Below are 22827 nucleotides of genomic sequence, written 5' to 3' on the forward strand. Positions count from 1 at the left end.
CTGAAGAGGCAAAGAATTATTAATTACAGCAGCTGATTACCCACCAAGATCCATATAGATTTGCTTGCAGCTATGCCCATAACTGGGGTATTCTCAAATAGAGGCCAGCTTTGGGCATATCAGCTAGCAAATTGATGTTGACAGCTGTGGACAGAATCGAAAAGAGCTGTGCAAACCTTTGCAGGTTCCCAGATCTCAGACTAGAAAACTTCCAGAAAGCACAACAAAATTAGATGAATGTTAAACTAACCTGTTTGTGAAACAAATGGAACACATCCAAACAAGTCTTCCTTAACTGGAGTTTGCTGAATGGAACGTGGTTCAGTCTCATTCTCTATGGATGTCCCTCTCTGCTCTGGTTTACCTGTAGAAAGGACAAAAATATTCCCTGTCTGAAAACTATAGCTCAACTTACACAAATCATACCTCAATGAGCAAGAAATAGTACAAAAATTAGTATAAAGGTTCATTATTGTTTAGCATATGACAATGATTGAGGAACAGGTCCTTGGCCTCTGGCATCAGATTTCTGAAGGGACCCATGAACACTACCTTACTGCTTTTTTTAACCTTCATTTATTCTGATTCTGAGCTGGTGCCAAACCGAGTGAATCAGGGTTATTTAAAAGAAAATTAAATGTGGATTTTAGCTAAGTCAGAAAGAGCTTCTTGATTACAGATTTTCCAGTTAGGCAGCTGCACCATTTGCTTCCATCTTTTGGACCATGATTTGTATATTTTCAACTAGCAGGCAACAGTAAGAGGGGGAAAAGTTTCCCTGATACTTAGTTTGCCTTAATAGCTATTTTCACCATTTGAGAGTAGGTAGGCAGCCTAATTTACATGAAGATTATTTCTGTGTTACAATAATGTTCTTCTTAAGTTATCAGGCAATTCAGTACATGGAGATATCACTAAATTACTTATTTTCATAGGTAGATGGTTAAAATCACAGACATGCCACAAGAATTTTCTGCAGAAAACCAAGGACAGGTCTGCATTAGGTTCTACAGTTATGAGGCAGGAGGGAGCAACCTTAGCATCCCACTTCATCTTAGGATGTGACAGTTGAAAGAATATCATGGCCAAACTTAATAGCATTTGTATGATATCAAGGCAAAAGGCATGCAAGCGAAATAGGTCATCAGAATCTGATCTCTCAGGTTAAAACGGCATTCAGGAATTAATATAACCTGGTTATCAACAAGATTGAGTAATACTTAGATCTAAAATTTATAGCATCTTACAAGATCTCTTCTGACCTTGCATTATTCTGTAACCAGTATAACTTCTGTTATTCTCACTTAAAAATATCCCAACCTCATTTTAAGGACCAATTTTCAGTGGGCGGCTATCCATGCACTGCACTGCTAACCTTTGAACTATATTCTGACTTGCCTTGTACAGTTCCCATCAAGAGAACTTCCAAAAGGCCAATGGAACCATCCTTCGTTAAAAAAAAACACCAAAAAAAGGCCCTGTGCTTCAACTGGAACCTCAGCAATTAAAATACTACTTGGTCATTACATAGGGTACTTGGGAATTTCCAAAGTAAAATGCCTGCAGAAGTGGTTGACATTCAGCTCAGAAAACTGCAAAAAATAATGATTTTAAGAAACATTAAATCTTTAAGAACACAAATGCAGAAGGAAATAAGTTTAATTCTCTAGTTTATTTATAATTTCATGCATTTACCCCCCCCCCCACTGAAATAATAGGAGCATTGCTGCATTTATTCTAATCTGCCTCCGGCTGCTCAAATATTCCCCGACAAGATGTAAGGATTTCAAAGAAGACCACAGCCTTGTCATCGGGTTTGGAGGCTTGCATACCCCAATGACCAGGAAAGCTATGTTAGCTGGAGTCAGAGTTTTATGCTTTGGCTCTTGGTAAGGTCACTCATACCAAAAAAAAGGTCAGAGAGTAGAGGTCAGACTAAAATTGGTCCACTGGTCCTCCAGGTTCAGGGGTTCATCTCAGGGTTAACAACCCTGACTGGTAAAACAAAATTCTTACGAAAACATCAATGAAGAATCCTTCGACATGTTCCCTAGTCTCCACCTGGCACTTGCATGAAAACTGAGCTACTGATACGATGAACATCGCTGGAGTTAAAGCAACTTCATTTCTTCCCTAACTGCCAGGGGTGTAACAGGCAGTAGAGTAGAAAGAGACAAATTTACGGCTTCCAAGCAAGGAAATCCCAAGGTATCCGATAGTTATGCAAAAATATCAGTTTCCCACAAAATTCAAACCAGTGAGTTTTTTTTTAAAAAACATAATAAATGCAAAAAATCACCATACTTAACACCATGTAACTGCTTTATATGAATTATATTTAGTGGTACAAAAGCATATGAATGGTGCCGTTATCGGATTATAAATTGGATTTTAAAGAATTGTTAGTAAATTTCAAGCATGAATAAAACAAGCTGATCAATAACATTTTCTTTGTTCATAAGATTTCAGCAATATTTATAAATGTAAAAATATGTAATGTAATCTTTATAGCTAATCAGATACTTTTTTCCTTAATAGCTCAAACATTACGACTACTATTAGTTAATTATGTTGCTAATTATTTTAAATCATGTACAACTTTAACAATAACAGTAATTTTAGCTGGGAAAGGAAGATAAAATCTTTATCTCTTACATGATCTGAGCTGATCAAATTCCCGATCAAGTAATTCTTCTTCAGTTAATTTTGAGAAGTTGTCTTCTCCAAATGGATTCCATCCAGACATATCAGGAGGGTTACTGATATTTTGTGGAGAATATTTGGAAACTCCATCTAAATCTAAAGATGGTGGCCTATAAAATGGAAAATTCACTTAATATAAAGCAAAAGAATCCCAAGTATTTCATGTAAAAACAAATTCAAGACAAGTTAAATACATAAATATCCTAGTCTGCCATTTGTTGTATTCTTAATTTCCTTCACAGGAAATATTCCAAAATATTTTAGTGTTATTAAGCAAACTTAAAATAATGCACATACAAATACTAATCTCTAGAAAAACATTTCACTGGTAATGTAAGATATGTCACACTAGGGAGATATTCAAAGCAAATTAAATTGAATCATAAATAATTGAATTAATCTAAACAAAACAATGATCAAATGTAGCATACTTCAGGTGATTTTGGACCCAAGCTTCCCAAAACTTTTCAACATCTTTTCCCCCTTCTCTAATGTTTGGGTGTATTTGTCAGGACTGTGTAAGAAATTAAAAATGGAAGAAAACATTCAGTGATAATTCTAATTTGGATAACATCATAAGACATTCAGTAGCATTAAACTCCCTTCTTCCATGCCTCTTTGTTAGTCATAAGGTCACATTGGAATTTGATCTTATTACCATATTGCTCAATACATTGCAGGAGGAATGAAGCAACATTAGAAGTAGCATTTTTCATCTTAGAAAATCTTGAAAAAGTTTGAGTGATTCTATCAACTGCAGACATTACGTATTTGTCACAACAGTTTACGCAGTGAGTTGACCAACTCACTCTTTGCAGTTAATTTAGAGCAAATTTGCAAAATCCTCAATTAATATTACTAATATGTTCCTCTTCCCACAGTACTTACCTAACTGAATTGTTAGCAGGTTCTGTCATTAGTCCAACAGGCTGCATTGAACTAATTCCAGTGACCACAAACGATGCACCATATGAGACATCATTCTGAATCCTATGATGGCCGGCAGTTTGATGAGAAGTTGGGGAGGTTGGAGAAACAAAAGGTCTTAAAGGAGCTTGGCAGTCATGTGGTGATGGCTGAAACTGTGGGTGCTGGTGCACAGCAACCTGAGATTGCACAAAAGCCTGTGGGTACTGCTGTACCTATTAAATTTAAACATTACACATTGAATACAATCACAATTAGATAAAAGATAGTGCAATGTTTTACCTTATCCAAAACCGGCTCTTTAAAATAAACTCAATGGCAATCACACCTTTAACAGACTGATGTATTAAAAGATGCTTTCCAAAAAACAGAGCTGGAAGAGTTGAAAAGGTGATAGAAAATGATGAAATAATCAATTTGAAAAATCAAAATGTAGCTTTAGAATAAAGAAACTCTCCAGGAATATAACTGCACATGGATTTACCAAGCATTAAGTGAAGACAAAGCTGGGGAAGGATGCAAAGGCACAAAAGGGCATACAATCATGAACACTGCAATGAAATGCCATTTATCAAGCTCATGAACTCTTGCACATTCACCTAGCCCATTTCCTTACTACATTCCAAACTAGGGCTTAGTAAAGTCTGCTGACAGGAGGTTAATGAAGTGGAGCAACAGATGTAGAAGACTCAAAGCAGCATTTTAGGAAAGAGTAATGAAAGGTACTTTAACATAAGACCTCTAGCAAAGAAAACAGAGTCCCACATTTCAGGAAAGTTTTGTTAAATTATCAGAAAACTAAAAAAATTCACTCGGCACAGATTTACCCAACCTACCAAGTATTGGCAATATTTTCTATTTCTGTTATTAATTTGGTCACAGTTGGAACACTGCAATCCAAGGAACACCCTTACAGGAATACATTGCTTCATATTTTGCAATCAGGGAAAAGAAAGAACACTGCATGGCATTCATTTTGACAAATGTTTCCACAAAGATTTAGCAAATGCTGCAGCACACTTCCCTAGTTCAATCATTACTTTGTTTTCAGCAGCCCAAATGGGAAATTTATAGTTGACTGATGATGGCAACTTAAACAGATTGAGGAATTTTGTCAGATGTGTTACATACCCCATGGGTATCTTGTGACTGTCTTATGAGCATGATGTAATGGGCTTGTGGAGGTCACATGATGTAATTTTCCCATCAGTGTGAGGTCACATGATGACCTGTTTTCAGCAGGTATAAAGGATACTCCTGGTGTGACGTAGTTAGTTTCAGTTTAGCTTTGTGTTAGTTCGTCAGCTACTCTGTTATGCTGCATAGTTGTCTCATGACACAGTTTCGTTTTAAAACGGAGTTTTCCTTTCTATTTCAAGGTGCAAAGATTGGTGCTGGCAGTTTCGCTAATTGCTGCCAGGTTTGTGTGTTGCATCTATAATTTTTCCTTTACAGTAGTATTGGAGAGTGAAGACCTTACTAAAGGATGGGAACCTGAAAGATCGAATAAAGTTGGAGTCGTTCAGCAGTTTTATAGAGGATCGACCATACCTAGCATTCATTCAGAAGTGGTGACCTGTATCTGAGATAATTCTTGCAAGAGCAGGGAAGTTTGTACAGTATCCCCTCGCCAGGAAAAGATCAGTTCCTTTAAGCTGTATTACAAACGTTTGTATTTCCTTCGTCATGAATCCTTTGGAGAATCAGCAGTAACATCACATCTTTGAAGAAATCTGTTTCCAGAGAAGTCTTTCCTTATTGACTGTGTAAATCACTTGGACTTTCAAATTTACCATTTTGAGAACTGTTTTCACATTTATCCTTTTAAGAACTGTTCCAGAGTCGCCGTATAGCAGTTAACTTCCAGTTAATTGTTTGAATACTTTTCACTACTGTTGAGCAGAGTTTTATAAATGTTTGTTTTTATGAAACCTGCCTCAATTGATAATTCATTGTTGCCGGTCACGTGACAGATGGCAATGTAGGAAAATACACTTAATTACAGAAATAATAAAACTTTGGTACATTCTTGCAATAAAGTGAGAAATAAATTTTAAAACGTTAAAAAGGAAATTTGAAAAGTGATTATTTATTTTCTTGAAAGAATGTAACTACACTTCGACGATAATTTTTTTTCCACAAAAATGTTTAGCAAACATGTTGTTAAAAAGTTGCTCCCCACAGAACAACCCATAAACAGGAAGAATACCCTGCTCCAGACACATGCTTTAAAACACAATGAATGGAAACTGCTGTCAGACATACTGTTCTTCTAAGCTACTTTATGCCGTCTATGGCAGCAGCATGTGGAGAAATCCCACCAATTATACAAAAGAGTGATGATAACAGCTTCAGTTCCTGTCACAAATTCTAACCCCTAAACACTAACTTCACTATTCAATGCAGTCTAGCTAAACTAAATACAGCTTAAGTGTGAGAAAAACTTCAATAAGATATTCGTTTCATCCCCTCTGATTTTTACTCTGTTCAATCCAAAATTCTGCTCATCTAGAACCACATCCTTTTGAATCACACTCTATGCTTGCTGACCTACCTTGACTTCTGTTCTGTGAAAAGTATGATTTTTTTTAATCTCACTGTAGACTTACTTTACCCATTTCCATAACTTTGCCCATTACAAAATATTCTGTCCCTTTGCAAACCCTAGATTAAAAAAATCACTCTATCCTAGATGGTTATATTTTCTGCTGCCTAACAGCACTCACGTCAGTCTTAAGCCACATCAAAAAACGAGTGGCAAAGTCAGGTTCACCTGTTCAAAGTCATTGCTTGCATTCAAATTTGATAACATTCCCACAAAATCCTGAGTAATGTTAGGCAAAAGGTATAAATTTTGTTCCCTCACAATTTAATCAGAACTTTCAAGAATGAAGGAGACCCCAAAAAATATTTCCACAGAAGGGATATTAGAATTTGAAAAGTTCAACAAAAAAAGTTCATAGTTCATGAGGCAACATTTTAAAAGACCTGCACTTGAAAATAAAAGGCAAGAACATTTGATTGGAACTCAGAGCTACTGTTAAATAAATTAAGATTCTGAAATGCACTCAAATTTGATTTACGCAGTCCATATGAAGCTAAGATTAGCCATGGAGCAATTTACAAATTGGAAAAATATATAAAACTGCTAGAAAATGGATAAAATTCATTGGAGATAAGCATAAAATTTATCTGATAGAAGGAAGGAAAACAGACCAAGAGCGTACTCCATCACTCTTGCTGAAATAGCTTAAGCTGCTGAAGCTGAAAGGATGAAGGAGCTTTAAAACAGTAAATCAAAAAGTCTTTGGAGAGAGAAATAAAGTACAATCTCAGGTCAGGTCTAATGGTAGATTCCAAGCCAGCAGAATAGAAAAAAAGGCAAAAGTTTGTAATACATAGTATAGACAGAGCTTAAATGACAACTGTGATGTTGCTAGGCAAATGGAATGGCATCAAAAATGAAGAAACAAAGAACATCCCAGAGAGATAAATGGAAATAGCAGAAATTCCAGCACAAAATGCTCAGTGATCAACACATTTAAAGCCACAAGCAGGGCCAATTTCAACCAAAACAACAGAATATTCTCAGAGACAACCAAACAACTTTCTGATCAGACCACACTTGGAGTTATGGTCATTCAGATAAATTGTGGGGGTGGGGTGATGGGGGAGAAAATCTTCTGAGATCTTGCCAAAATACCCTTGCAACTCATTCCTGCTTTAATTAGTCTCAGCTACACCAAAAATATGGTGACAAAATGTAATAGCAGGAATCAAACTGAGAATCTCTTTAAATTAGCCTGCAATAGAAGGTCAAGAGATCATAAAAATAAATTAATAATGGTGAGTCAGCCAGATGGCTAGAGATCAAGAGATGTGACCTGTGGATTTAAATTCCTGGGATACGCCAGGGCCTGATCAATCCTGGCTAGGCCACCTGCACGAGTGTCTGATGTTGAAAGACATGAAACACCTGATGACCCCAGGTTACATCACTGATGTGTCCCAGCGCATCCTAGGATGTATCTCAGCATCAGTAAATGGTGAATTTAGGATAGAAATCAAAATTTTATCCTTGAAGTAATTAACAAGGAGTGAATTTTCAGTGGTAGTGGATGCAAAATCCTTAAAGGGACTGTGACACTACCAATCTAAGCCTCATTCTAACAAAACAGAGTTACTCAGTTAACTGATCCAGTTGACAGTAGCAACTTTATCCACCCAGAGGGCTCTACTTACCATGGAGTAGTGAGGCAACTGTTGTTGGTAATACACTGGCTGTATTAATTGATGTTGTTGTAACTGCTGCTGATGTATTGATGACTGCAAAGCCTGTTGATACTAGGAAAAATATTAGAATAAGTTATGTATAGAGCAGTAGAAACCATACTTGTATTACCAAACCCATAAATATAGCAGTGTTACAAAGATACAAAAAGTAGCAATCTATTGGAAACAAAAAGGAAACCTATATTTATGTTGTATTTTATACCAAATCATGTGATATCAATATGCTGACATCTTACAGTTGATGAAAAACTGACAGAATGGACAAGAGATACTTCACAAAAAATATTATTCCACAGGCAGAAAAAATAAATAAGTAGTTTGAAGTAGAAAATGCTGGAAATATTTCGGTCAGGCCACATTGATTTGCAGACAAGTAGTGTTTCACGTCAGAGATCTTTTCTCAGCACTAGAAAAAAGAAAAAAGCTTGCTAAGTTGAGGGGTGAAGTGTGGGGGAGGGGGGGGTTCAGGGATGTGTCTGATGAGATCAGGACGACCACAGAATTAACTTGTAAGAAAGCTTAACTGTTTAATGACTGCAGGGGAGTACTCAGAGCAAGAACACAGACACAGAACACATGACAAAAGAACGCAAGAGTTGCAAAATCCAGAATAGGAAAACACATGCACAATTGATGCAGACTGTGCAATCGAGTTACTTGAAGCTGCGGAATTCAACAGGGTCCAGAAGGCTGCAACATGCCCAGGTAGAAGGTGGTACTGTTTGTCAAGCTTACAATGGGCCTCATTAAACACAGGACACAGACAGATTATCAGAACAGCTATGGAGTGGAGATTAAAGAGGCAGGCAACAAGATGTCAAGGTCAATCCTATGACTGAAAACATACATCATATGGTCCCATAGCTACCATAGTTTTACTACATCAGAAACACTCCTTGCAGCTACTTCCTATATGACAAAGGGTTTTTAATCCGAAACGTCAACCACTTTTCTTTCCAGTGGTGCAGCATAACCTGGTTTGAGTATGTCCAGCATGTGCAGTTTTTTTTCCTATCTTGGAGATAGGAAATACCACCCTGACAGTAGAAGCCAAACACTCTGGCCTAGACACCTTGAAAGACAAAAGCAAATCAATGCACCCAAAACTGATCTATGTTAACCTTAGGTAGTGATCAGTACTACAGCTCCCACAATGTCTGAAATAACAATATATTTCACACTATGACCAAGATAAATTGAAAAATTTAGACTAATTAGAAATGTCCAGCACATAAATTAAAATCAGATTTACAAAATAAGGTTGTAGGACTAATTAAGAAGGTAACCAAAGTTTAAAGCACGATGAAATAGGGGACAGATTCAGTTTCTTTCCTCAGTAACTTGGGAGTAAGATTTTTTTTGTATTTTTGGGGCATGTGAACACATAAGAACAAATCCAATATGAAACAACTGATTAAAACAAAACATACCAATACAGACTAAAATACAAATTATCCACAAATCCCGATGGTTTGGTACTTGGCATAGCAGGGAAAGGTCCCTGTCCTACCTTCAAGCTTACTTGCTTCACTGGATAATTCAATATAAGTGAATCAAAAAGTACCTAGGGATATTAATAGAAATGACACCCAAAAATCTTTCAGTCCAACACCAAAATCTTGAGTGCCACATTATAAATTTTACTGTACACAGCCACAATTCGCTCAGAATGTATTGCCACTTCAAAACTGATAATTTGCTGAACCTGTACCCTGGTGTTCTACAATGCAAGTGATATGAAAATAATACTTGGGAAATTATATTTTTAAATCTTTGACTACCTTTTGAGCCTGACTAATCTGTTGCTGTTGTTGCTGCAATTGTTGAAGATGGTGATGCTTCAAGTCTCCCTGCTGAATCTGCTGAAGGACTCTATGTTGCTGTTGACTGGTCCCCTGAGCCATATGAATTAAATGTCCATTTCCAGCTAGTGTAACAGCTGTGAAGAAATTACGCAAATTAATAGCAAGCTACCAAGCTTACTGCTAAAGTTAAACTATACCCAAAACTGATAAATTACTAAAACAAATTTTGATCTATTCCCACAAGTATTAAATCCCAGATCTATAACTTGACTTTTTTCACTAATTTGTGGTGTCCAGATAATTATGGTTTACTGCATGGCCTTTACTTTAACTTGGTAAGCCCTGTGAAGATTGATACATTTGACTAGCCATTCCACATTTAAAATTAACACTAGAGATTCTGCAGATGCTGGAAATCCACAGCAACACACACAAAACTCAGCAGGTCAGGTACCATCTATGAAAATGAATAAACAGTCGATAATTAGGGCAGAGACCCTTCAATAGGAGAAGTGGAAGGAGGGCAAGGAGGACAAGCTAGAAGATGATAGGTGAAGCCAGGTATGTGGAGAAGGGGGAGGAACTTAAGAAGCTGGGAGGTGATAGGTGGAAAAGGCAGTGGGCTAGAGGAGGAGAGTGGTCTATGGGAGAAAGGAAAGGAGGAAGTGCACTGAGGAGGGGGGGGGTGAGGAGATAGAGAAGAGGTAGGATGCCAGAGTGGGAAACAGAAGAGGGAAAAATACTGGAAGGAGAAATCAAAGTTCATGCCAACAGGTTGGAGGCTACCCTGATGGAATATGAGATGATGCTGCTCCAACCTGAGAGTGGCCTCATCATGGTAGAAGAGGTGGCCATGGACCAACATTTCGGAATGGGAATGGGAAATAGGAATTAAAATGATTGGTCACCAGGAAACATTGCTTTTTGCAGATGGAGCAGAGGTGCTTGACAAAGTAGCCTTCCAGTTGATGTCAGGCCTCACCAATGCAGAGGAGGCCGCATCGGGAGCACCATATACAATAGTTGACCCCAACAGATTTGCAGGTTGAAGTGTTGCCTCATCTGAAAGGACTATCTGGGGCTCTGAATAGAGATTAGGGAGGAGGTGAATGGACAGGTGTAACATTTCTGTCACTTGCAGGGATATGTGCCAGGAGGCACATTAGTGAGGAGGGACGAATGAACAAAGGAATCACAGAGGGAGTGATCCTTGCAGAAACTTTGGGTGGGGGGGGGCCGGGGGCAGGTAAATTAAAATATTAACTCCTTAAGTTAAGGATTGCATAATAGCCTGACATCAGATACTCACCACCAAGCTCAAAGCAAACCATCTTGTAACTTGTCAGCAATTCCAAGCTCACAGACTCAATATAGATACATCTAATGAGACAAGTATCTGCCTGTGTAAGATAAAGTTCCTCAAATACTGAAGGTTTTAAAGCAGCCTTCCAACCAAGGAGATTGCAGTTATATGCCTCATCTCTCTGCAGATAAACTTTTCAGTGTCTTCACTGGTCAGTGATCCAAGATGGATCTCTAACAATATGGGTCCTTGCCACTGCAAATTAAAGTCTGTCGGGGATCATTTCAAGCAGGATCTTTCAATGTTTATACTGGGAAATGTTAGCCATGTGTTTTTATTCCACCCGCCCCCACCCCCACAACCTTACCTTCCAATCCCCATTTTTTTTCCTGGCCTTCATTTTAATGGACTAATTTACAAGCATACCATAAATGCCTTTCTAAACAGAAGTATCCACAAATATCACTGAATTTAAATTGTGATGCACATTTCCCCAAACAAAACTAATAGAAGGGTCACTAAATCCAAAATCACGAATATCCTCATCTAAATAATTATGCAATAAGGTACAATTCAAAATATTTAAAAGGTTATACTGCCTCAATTCCAAATGCAATATTGAAATGTTACATATTAATTGAAACAGTTTTCCTTCACTGAGGAATTACCTTTTAGTCCAGGATTTCCAGAGTCACTTGAAATTGATCTTTTTAATGGAGTTACCGTGCTCTGAATTGGTAAAACACTTGCATTTACAGCACTGGTGTTGGCTTTTGGTCTTCGTCTTGGTGCTATTGATGTCTCTGTTGGCCCTACTGCCTCACTTAGTCTGTGGAAAATATAGGTACTTTAACACTAAGGAATAATGTCCAATAATAATGAAGTAAATCATTTTCACAAGACCATCTAATAAACACAACTATTTATTCAGCTTGTATTCGACTAACAAATTCTGCATTTACCAAAATGTATGGGTTACTGTACTGGAAATATCAATAAATTGTAATGTGAACAGCTACAGATTGAACAAAGTGCTAAGAGCCCAATACTCTCTGGATCTGCTCCATTGATGGGAGAGGATATTTCCTTTGTAACAGATTTCTTCATGAGAAATGAGCCTGATCAACTTTCTGGTTGGCAGGAGTTAGTCCCCAGATGAGACTGCTACAGTAGGTACACTACAGAAGAAGAGTGGGGTAGGGGAATTACTGGGAAGTTTGCGATTGAAATTTAACATAGCACTGATCCACGACTCATATAATTTTGAATATTTAAATTCATCCTTCTGTTTTTAAAAGATTTACACACATTCACAATTGTACAGAAATGTATTTACTTGTAAAATTCTACTTCACTGCAAAAAAGATTAGTGAAAAAACATTAATTTAACAACACTTACAATCTAGGGGCTCATCCCACTCAGAACTCTACATTCAGGGCTTCACCACAATTTAAGCTTTATTAGTTTATTCCTCAATCACTTTACTGTGTAAAAGATTGTTTGCACTGATCGATAAGCATGGAACAAGGAAGACACTAGCAGTATGCTAGATATTTGAGAGTGTCGGGGTAGAAGTGAGTATAGTTGCTATTACTAAGGAGAAGCTGCTTGGGAAGCTGAAAGCTCTGAAAGGAAGTAAGTCAACTGGACCAGCGAGAATACACCCCAGGGTATTGAAAAAAGTAGCTGAAGAGATTGTGGATATCTTTCAAAGATCACTGGAGTCTAGAATGGTTCAGAATCAGGTTTAATATCAAAAGCATAAGTCATGAAATTTATTGTTTTGCAGCAGCAAGACATTGCAATACGTAGTAATAAAAACTAAATCACAATAAGTATATATTAAAAAAGTTAGATAAGTAGTGCAAAAAGTGTGAAAAAATACTGAGGAAGTGTTCATGGGTTCATTGCCCACTCATAAATATGATGACGGGGGAGAGAAGAGGCTGTTCGTGAAAGGTTGAATATGCATCTTCAGATTTGTGTACCTCCTCCCTGATGGTAACAATGAATACAAGGCTTGTCCTGGGTGATGGGGATGGTTAATGATGGATGCTGCCTTTTTAAGGGATCACCTTTTGAAGATGTCCTCAATGCTGGGGATGCTCACGGCCATGATGGAGCCAGCCAAGTTTACAACTTTTTCAGCTTTTTTCAATCCTATGCAGTGCTCCTCCATACCAGACTCTGAAGCAACCAGTTTAAATGCTCTCCACTCTACATTTGCAGAAATTTGTGTCTTTGCTGGACATACCAATTCTTCTTAAAACTCCTAATGGAATATAACCGTTTTTATGCCTTCTTTGTAACTGCATTAAGATATTGGGTCCATGATAGTTCTTCAGAGATGTTGACACAGGAACTTGAAACTGCCTACCCTTTCCAATTCTGACCCCTCGATGTGTTCCCTCGACACCCCTTCCTGAAGTCCACCATCAGTTCTTTGGTCTTACTGATGCTGAGTGTAAGGTTGTTGTTTCGACACCACTCAAGCAAATCTTCCTCATTCCTGTATGCCTCCTCGCCACCATCCGAAATTCTGCCTACAGCAGATGTGTCACCAGCAAATTTATAGATGGCATTCGAGCTGTGCCTGCTTGTGTGACAAATTCTCTGACCTTGTTACGAATACTACAGGCATTCAGATAAAGTGCCCTTACACTCACTGGGCCTTGAAAATCCAGTAATCTTTGTCTCTTATGCACTCGACTTTTCTGCACTCCACCCCTACTTTTCTCTTTTTCAACTTTTGCTTTTACTTTTGCTTTTACTTTATCTTTATCCACACTTTTCTCTTTTACTTTATCCATACTTCTCCAGTCTGTTGAACCCAATTATGTTTCCTAAAGGTTAACTTGCAAGTTGAGTTAGTGGCAAGGAAGGCAAATATAAGAGGCCAAGAACATAAAAGGAAAGGATGTCACGCTGAGGCTTTCTAAGGCATCAGGCAGACCACACCAGGAGTATCACGAGCAATTCTGGGCACTTTTATCTAATAAAAGAGGTAGTTCACAAAAAGAGTCCAGGAATGAAAGGGTTAACATACGAGGACTTTTGATGGCTGTGAAGAATGGGGGGGGGGGTTCATTAAAACCTACATAATTTTTAACAGCCTAGACAAACTGGACATGGGGAGGATGTTTCCTATAGTTGATGAGTCTAGGGCTCAGCCTCAGACTAGAGCGATGTCCATTTAGAGCAGAGATAAGGAGGAATTTCTTTAGCCATACTATGGTGAAACTGTGGAATTTATTCCCATGAACAGCTGTAGAGGCCAAATCATTGAGTATAGTTAAAGCCGAGGTTTGCTCGGCTTCATTCTTGACTTACTAAGGCAAAGATTTCGGGGAGAAGGCAGGAGAATGGAGTTAAGAGGAATAATAAATTACCCATGATTGAATGGTGGATCAGGCTTGATGGGCCTAATTCTGCTTATGGTCTTAAATAAACCAATTCAAATTAGACCGATAATGAAGGAAATGTCTATTCAGTATGCATTGCACAATTTTATCAGAGTCACTACTATTCGGTAATAGAATCAAAAATTCACCGTTTCTAAGTTTAAAGCCCCTATGGATTTATTTCTGAAGCCAAGACACAAGATACTATCAAAATGCTTAGGCATATTTATACATCTAATGCAACCAAACATCAATGATCATGTCATGTAGATCTGAAGAAAAAAAATTCTAGCCAAATTTGGTTACAACTGGAGCAGAATTTGAAGGGAGGACAAGTATACAGACTATAGCACAGGACTTTAGAAACAAGAAATTAGAAAAGCAGAAGCAAAATATTGAAGATGTAAGAAACCTGAAATGAACCAGAAAATGGCACTTGGGTCAGGCACCACATTAATGGTCAATTCAAATTTTAGCTCATTCTCTGCAGATGCTCAGAATCAGATACTGGACATGAAACTTGCTGTTCTGCAGCAGTACAGTTCAAAGACTTAAAAATCTATAAATTACATAATTAATGCATAAAAGTAATAGCGAGTTAGTTCTCATGGATCGTCCTGAAATTTGGAGGAAAAGAGGCTGTTCCTCAGACACTGATTGTGTTCATACTTCTCTACCACCTTCTCCTCCTTGGTGATAGTAACAAGAAGACAACATCTGATAGATGCTGCGTTCCTGCAGAGCCGCCTCCTGAAGATGCCCTCAATATTGGGAGAGTTGTGCCCATGAAGAAGCAGGCCAAGCCTATAATCCTCTGCAGCCTCTTGCGATCCTGTGCATTGATGGCTCAATACCAGGCTATGATGCAATCAGTCAGAATGCTCTCCACTGAACACTTACAGAAATTTGTAAGCGTCTTTGTTGACATACAAATCTCCTCAAACTTCAAAATGAAGTAGAGCTACTGACACGACTTCTTCACGATTGCATCAATGTGTTAATCCTGAGATACAGATGCCCAAACACTTGAAGCTGCTCACCATTTTCACTGATGATCCCTCAATGAGGACTGGTGCATTCTTTCGACATCCCCTTCCTGAAGTCCGCAACCAGTCCCTTGGTCTTGCTGATGTTGAGTACAAGTTTGCTGTTGTGACACCACTCAAGCAGTCAATCTATCTCATCCCTGTAAGCCTTGTCATCATCATGCTGTCTGATTAGCTAAGGTTTTTTTTCCATTACAAAACCAAACCTGTGTTGCCAAACTGCAGGTTTCCAACAGTGCTTTGAATCTGCAGACCTGGATTGTACACAATGATGGAAAAAGCTCTTAAAGGAATTAAACGATCCCGTTTTCTCAACTGCAGCAGTTGCAAAATAGTAATCAATGTATTAAATGTTAAAAGTGCTGCCTACTGGCATTGCAGAAGTAATGTCAATGGGACAGTAAATATTTTGTGGGGAGTGAAGAATTCCATAGGAAACGATAATTTTTGACTTGCGTTCCCTGCATGCAATATCACTGCAGGAGGTTTTAAGGCAATTGGATTAAGTGCATAAGGCAACTGGATGAGGCTCCTGGAGTTTAACAAGTTTTCAGTGGAGGAGGTACCAAGATTTAGATTACTTATTAAAAATAGAAGAGAAGTTTAGAGCTCAGGGAAGAGGAAGACCCCAGTTTACAGAACTTCAGGGATGGTGAGATCATGCAAAGCTACTGCTGAATTTCCATTCACCTATAACTGTATCTGATTCTAGGATATTTATTCAACTCTGCAAACTGTCAATTTGCAATATTTATTTATCAGTGTGTAAGGAACTTACTTTTCTTCCAGTCTTGTTTCTGATTTACCTTTGTGATGAAGCTACATTACAGGAATTATAGATGTGTACAAGCAAACAAAATCTTTTCAAAGAATAACTAAATTATTTCTACAATGAAGTGTAATATGGTGCCTTTTCCAAATTTTTACTTCTTCATAGATAATCAAAATACTGTTCTAGCCCCGATCATTTTCAAAAGTGTCACAGAGTCAAGCCCATTTAGTCCATGTCAAACTATTTCAACTGCCTACTCCCATCAACCTATCCAAACTTCTCAAACTTTGAAATTGCGCTTGCATGCATCACTTACACTGGCAGCTCATTCCACATTCTCATGACCCTCCGTGTGAAGGAAGTTTCTCCTCATGTTCTCCTCAAACTTTTCACCTTTCATCCTTACCAATGACCTCGAGTTGTAGTCCCACCCAATCTCAGTGGAAAAAGCCTGCTTGCATTTACCCTATCTATACCCCTCATAATTTTGTGTACCTCTATTAAATCTCCCATCAGTTTTCTACATTCCAAGGAATAAAGTCATAAACTATTCCATCTTCCCTTTTAACTCAGTTCCTCGAGACTTGCAACATCTGTATTCTTTCAACCTTATTTACATCTTTCCTGAAAGTAGGTGACCAAAACCGCACACAATACTCCAAATTGGACCTCACCAACATCTTATACAACTTCAACATACACCCCATCTCCTGTACTCAATACTTTGAATTATGAAGGCTAGTGTGCCAAAAGCTTTCTTTATGTCCCTATTAACCTATGATGCCACTTTCAATTAATTATGGTCCTGTATTGACAGATTTGTTTGTTCTACCACACTCCTCAATGACTTACAGTTCACCGTTGGGTAACCCACAGCTTTTAATTAGGTACACTACATTACTGTTGGAACAACAAGTAAAATAGATTTAATATCAGAACATGACTACATCCTAAACGGCTGCACGTGGATCTAATTAAATTATAAATGAAATTAGTGAATATTTGTTGTTGGCAGATTTAACTTGGGCATACCTACCTAGCTTTCGTTTGACTTTTCCTGGCCGCTGCTTCACTGGCAGTCATGGGTTCAGGGAATACTGTAGGAATTGAAGCATTCTACAGAATAGAATTACAACAAATTTAGTAACAAAGATTTTTCATTCAAAACAAACATTAAACAAAGCCCAATGTAGATTTCTGTAAACTTCAAATGAATAAATACTGAATTATCAACAATGCACTAACATTCATAAGTAATGGAACAGGAAGTTGGAGACAAAGCAGGGTATGGATAACATCAGATTATGTCTAATCAGATGTGATAAACTAATTTACTCAGGACCATATATCAGAGCACAGACTTTCCACTATATTTATTAATAATTGCAATGAAGCTATAGGTAGCCAATTCGTTGTTGACACTAATTAGACTATAAATTCGAACAATAATTTGCATAGTGCCATTAGATCCAAGAGATCAGAGAGTTCCAAATAATAAGAAGCTAGACACTACAGAGCCATGTAAATGAGCCACCTACTACTGGATAAGTACAAAAAGAGAATCTGAAAGGATATATAGAATCCTTTATCTCAAGGGTATAGGAAAACAAATACACATTTTAATTCCCTGTTCCACTTCTACTGAAGTGCTCAGCCTCCTACACAATTCCACTTCATAGCAAGCTCAAGGACCAATTCTATATCTTTCAAATAGCTTCTTGAACTCAATACTGGAAAAAAAAATCATGGTTCTACATCCACCCAATGTTTCTTGTTACTTCTACTCTTGACTTGCATCATCAGTTTTGAATTTAACCACTCTTGCCTTTTATCCCATCACAGACCTCTTTTGTTCTTTTCCCCTCAACCACATCCCCACCCCCACAATCATTTCACTACATATCAAAACCGGTTCATTTTTTTTCCTGTCCTGAAGCACAAAGAAAAACAAAACACTAAAATATTTACAGTTTTTTTTCCCTCTCCAGAGCCATTAATCGAACCTGGTACTAAAACTTTACACCAATACATAAAATAAAAACACAGGCCACATGGACTGTTATAGCCCTGAACCTATATCAGGATTTTTATATAAGTAATGGAGTTAATAACAGGTTAAGATAAAACAACTAGTGGGGAATTCTACAGAGTAAGTGGTTCTTCACAAAAAGTGGTGTTCCTAAGCACTTAGAAGAGTGGAAAATTGGAAATCTGTTTTTCTCCCCACTGCTGCAACACAAAAAAAAATTTCAAAACACAATAGATTTTTTAAATACGTTGTCAAGGGATATAGTTTCAGGACAGCTAATTGAGAATCCAAGATCTTCCACGAAGGATAGGTTTAAGTGATATCCTGTTCCCTCACCCTAAAGAGCAGCTGGTTTAGTCTGATGAAAGGAAGGTTTCTTTGAATCATTTTGACAACTGTTGAGAAGAGTATTAAGATTTTCTTTTTAGGGCACCTTTGACATTTCTATTTTCTGGCAAGCAAAATGTAGAAATTTCAATGCAACCACAGGTTTGAAGGGGATTGTTACACATATATTTTTAACACTGGGATGGTCCTACTGCCAATAGATCAAAAACCTAGATGTCACAAATGCTTAGTGTGGGAGACATGAAGAAGTAAGTCCAAAATGCAACACTTTCTTGCCTTCAGGCTCACCTCCAAATTCGTGACAGACATTTTTAACTGACATTCAATAATGAATTGTCCAATTATCATTGACACTATAATGTGCACAAAGTCCTTCGTGCTTAGTTAATAAAGTTGCAACCAACTTGTTGACAGCAGATAGAAATCCACTCATCAGCACAATATAAAAATAACAAACTTGCCCATCTGTTTACCACCACTCTTCGGTGATAATTGCATATGGACAAAATAGTTTTTAAAAAATACATACTTCAACTTCCTGCCCAGTTCTTTGCAATATCTAAACTACAGCTCTGCTGCTGTACTAAAAATGTACCTCATAATCCACAATAATGATGGGGTGAAAGCTGATTTCAACATACCCTTCACAGCTTCCAGTAAACACAGTTGTGAAAGAACTGACTCCTACTTAGATCTATGCGTTCTACTCCAGCATTTCAAATAGCTTTAACGGTATGAAAAATACAAAATCATCTTAGACCTTCTTTAGATTACATAACTGCACCAAAATCTGTATATAACTTCATTACCCGTGTTATAGTTTTTAGTGAAGTTCATAATTGTTAAGTATTCAATGCAAACAAATTACCATAGGCACAGTGCATTTTCCAGGTACCACAACATTTCTCTCATTTTATTTCAAAAATATGAAGTCTTTACAATGAACTTTCTTAGAGTAAATACAGCAAAAAGAAAACATACACTCACATTTATATTTGGCAGGGGACATGCTTTCCCAATCAATTTGAAAGCAAAATCTGAAACTTGGTAAATATCGGGTCTCTTGTCTGGGCATGGTTCAAGCATATAACCTTTTGAATAAAGGTGTAAAGATACTAATAAAATGCATTGTACGTTGAACATCTAAAACAGTCTTCTTTAAAAAATGGATCCTAGGATTTTTTTTCCCCGCAATATCCACAATATAATCATCAAATCTGTAGCTATGGACTTGAGATACAACATTGAAATTACACAAGGCAAATTGCAAAATTAACGCAGATTGTAAAATATACCTTTAAAGAACCTAACAGATAAAAACAATAAACTGGCCAGTTTCTTGCAACTGTTCTGAGAACTTCCAAGATGTTAAATATTAATCAAGACATTGGAATCAACTTAAATTGAAGACTATAGGTAATGATGATTACATACATTCCAGTTTATAACACTTCACTAGTTCTTCAAAATTTAGATTTGCCACATTTAATCCAGTAAATCTGAGTATTGGCTCCTTATGCTTAATTAGTTTAGTTTTCTGTGGCCGAGAAGGTTAAACTGCTTTTGAGTTCTATGTACTCTAACTCACTTGGATCAAAAAGCAGATTTTCCTGATTCTGCTTATCTGCTGGAAATTACTTGAAATATTGAACACGATCCTTACCTACAAGTACCAAAATAGAATCTATAACATTTACCTAAAGGTACGGATTTTTATTTTATTTATGTCTGGTTATGGCACAAGAATATCATTCCACATCTCCCTGCTCCACTCTTTGTCCGAGGTTCTGAAGTTCAACAAAACTAAGTGCTTTCATAATATTTTCAGTGTGCTCAGTAGGCAGGTCGGTGTTCAGCACTGATACCTGCAATTGACCGGTTTCCCTCTCCCTCGCTGCTGCTGGAAGAAGCTGTAGAGGTCTTGGTCAACGTTTGATTGCTGCGGTTTGTGGCTTGGACTTATTTTTAAGAGGACTCTGCAGTTCACGATACATGCGTTTCTGATTTCCAGTTACCTTTTTATTGCTATTTTGCGCAATCTTGATCGGGGCAGTCAAATTGAACTGAATTGAACTAAACTGAATATCCTAGGCTGTTTCAAGGACTCTATGGTTTGATATTTAATATTCTGTGTGTTATTTGCTCATATTTTGCCATTTGTGAGTTTTTGCATGTTGGGTGTTTGAATGGGTTCCATGGTGTTTCTTTGTTTCATGGCTGCCTGTAGGAAGATTAATCTCAAGGTTGTACACTGCATACGTACTTTAATAAGAAATGTATTTTGAATATGATCGGGAATATTTATAGGGAGCTTTTGGAAAGTAGCAATGTGCTCAGGTGCTATTGTAACTTTTAAACAGAATGTTTCCTTCCAAGAACTGGACTTCAATCTTTCGAAGAAATTTCCCCAAGCTGACTTCTAACAATCTCCCCACATGTCAAAACATAGGAGCATAAAAACAAAATAAAAATCTAGATGTTGAGACACTTTTGGAAATAAACATTTTCACTGAAAATTAAGAATAAAAATGCAATGATTTTGAGTCACTGTACATACGTATTAAACTGTGCAATTTCTGAGAGTACTTAGAGGTGTCTGGCACCGTAAAATTCCCATCACAGATTGCAACCTGACTTTCTCCAAAGGGTAGAGTGAAGAAACAAAGTTTGTAGAGTAAGCATCCAAGTGCCTAAATAGAGAAAATGTTACATCATTATTTTTAAAACCAGCATATTCAACAGTTAACAAACTAGTATATTAAAATAGAATTCATTATTAGCAGTTAAAATATTCAAATGCCACAGAATATTCAATATTCAAAGCCACCAAGATTAGTTCAGCAAAGCATGTCAACAGGGGAAAAAAAACATTTTACATTGCAATGACCAGCTACAACAAACTAAGTGATTGAATATCCCTTATTCGTTAATTTGATTGCACATTTGATAAAATTTACAACTGCTCAATAGAAACAATGCTATCAAGGTGCAGTTCTGATCAATCTTGAATAATGGGGAGCTTAACTGTGCTGTCCTTAGACTAATGAAAGACCCAAATCCACAAAGCTCGATGGGTCAGGCTTTCAGTCTTAGCTCACAGGTTACTGACCGCATACAGGCCTATTAACCAATGATTGAACACTCGACATAAGCTTCAATCTGGAGGAAGAGAAACAATGACAAAAAAGCAGATGGAATGGTGTCTCAGTTTCCTGACTCTACTATTTGGAGGAGTGCACTGAATGCTTCCCTCAAATTGATTATCTTTTAAAGTGAATAACAGTAGCCTTTCCACTTTGCCAACCAATTGGTAAAGCTACCAGAGTAATACCCAAATAAAATGGTGAAAGATGTGAGATTTTCTATGGACAAAGATGACCAGTGAAAGTAGAGCAGTTTACATTCATTTTCACGAGGCATTCAACAAGGTCTCTTATGGTAAGCTCATCCAAAAGATTAAGCTGCACAGGACCCACAGTGACTCATTTGGATTCAGAATCAGCTTGTCCATACAAAACTCAGTTTAGTAACTGATAGGTCTTATTCAGGCTCAAAGTTCATGACTAATTACATCCACTGGAGTCTGTATTGGAATGGCTGTTATTGTACAAATACACATGACGTGGATAAAAACATGGATGGGTGGGTGGATTAGTAAGTTTGTATAATACAGAAGGATTTGTGGCATTGTGAGTAATGTAGAAGAATGCGAAAGGTGATGGTGAAATAAGGATTAGCTGCAGATATGGGCCAAAAAATGGCAGATGTTGTTTAATCTGGGCAAGGCGAGGTGCTGCACTTTTGGAGATCAAATGACAAGAAGTAGTACACCATTAACGAGAAGATCCTTAACGTCATTGATGAACAGGAAGCTAAGGTTCCAAGCCTATAGCTTCCCGAGAGTGGCTGCACAGGGTGATTGGGGGTGGGAGGTAAGAGCAGGAAGTAGCATGCATACCTTTATTAGTTAAATCAATGAGTTTAAGAGCAAGAAAATTATATTACAACTTTATAACACTCTGGAGAATAGCGTTCAATTCTGCCCACTGCATAACAGGAACAATGTGGAGGCTATGGAGAGAGTGTGAAGAAATTCACTAGGATGCTGCCTGCAATAGAGGTTCAGCAAACTGGGCTTTCTTCTCTGGAGCAAAGGCAGGAGGAGGAAAATCTGATACAAGTATATAAAAATATAAAAG

The 22827-nt window shown here is 37.5% G+C and overlaps 1 protein-coding gene across 1 annotated transcript in view; it reads right to left on the reverse strand.

Moving 5' to 3' along the window:
* The window catches only part of bmp2k (BMP2 inducible kinase), a 92256-nt gene that overhangs the window by 10681 nt on the left and 58748 nt on the right, over positions 1-22827 (reverse strand). The window contains exons 7-15 of the mRNA XM_072253139.1: positions 21186-21318; positions 19616-19719; positions 17288-17367; positions 11700-11860; positions 9705-9862; positions 7873-7974; positions 3592-3845; positions 2656-2813; positions 251-364 (exon numbers count right to left, since the gene is read on the reverse strand). Of these exons, the coding sequence (XP_072109240.1) occupies positions 251-364; positions 2656-2813; positions 3592-3845; positions 7873-7974; positions 9705-9862; positions 11700-11860; positions 17288-17367; positions 19616-19719; positions 21186-21318 (1264 nt within the window). The remainder of the gene's footprint in view (positions 1-250; positions 365-2655; positions 2814-3591; positions 3846-7872; positions 7975-9704; positions 9863-11699; positions 11861-17287; positions 17368-19615; positions 19720-21185; positions 21319-22827) is intronic.

Source organism: Mobula birostris, chromosome 3 (genome assembly GCF_030028105.1).
Source record: "Mobula birostris isolate sMobBir1 chromosome 3, sMobBir1.hap1, whole genome shotgun sequence".
NCBI lineage: Eukaryota > Metazoa > Chordata > Chondrichthyes > Myliobatiformes > Myliobatidae > Mobula > Mobula birostris.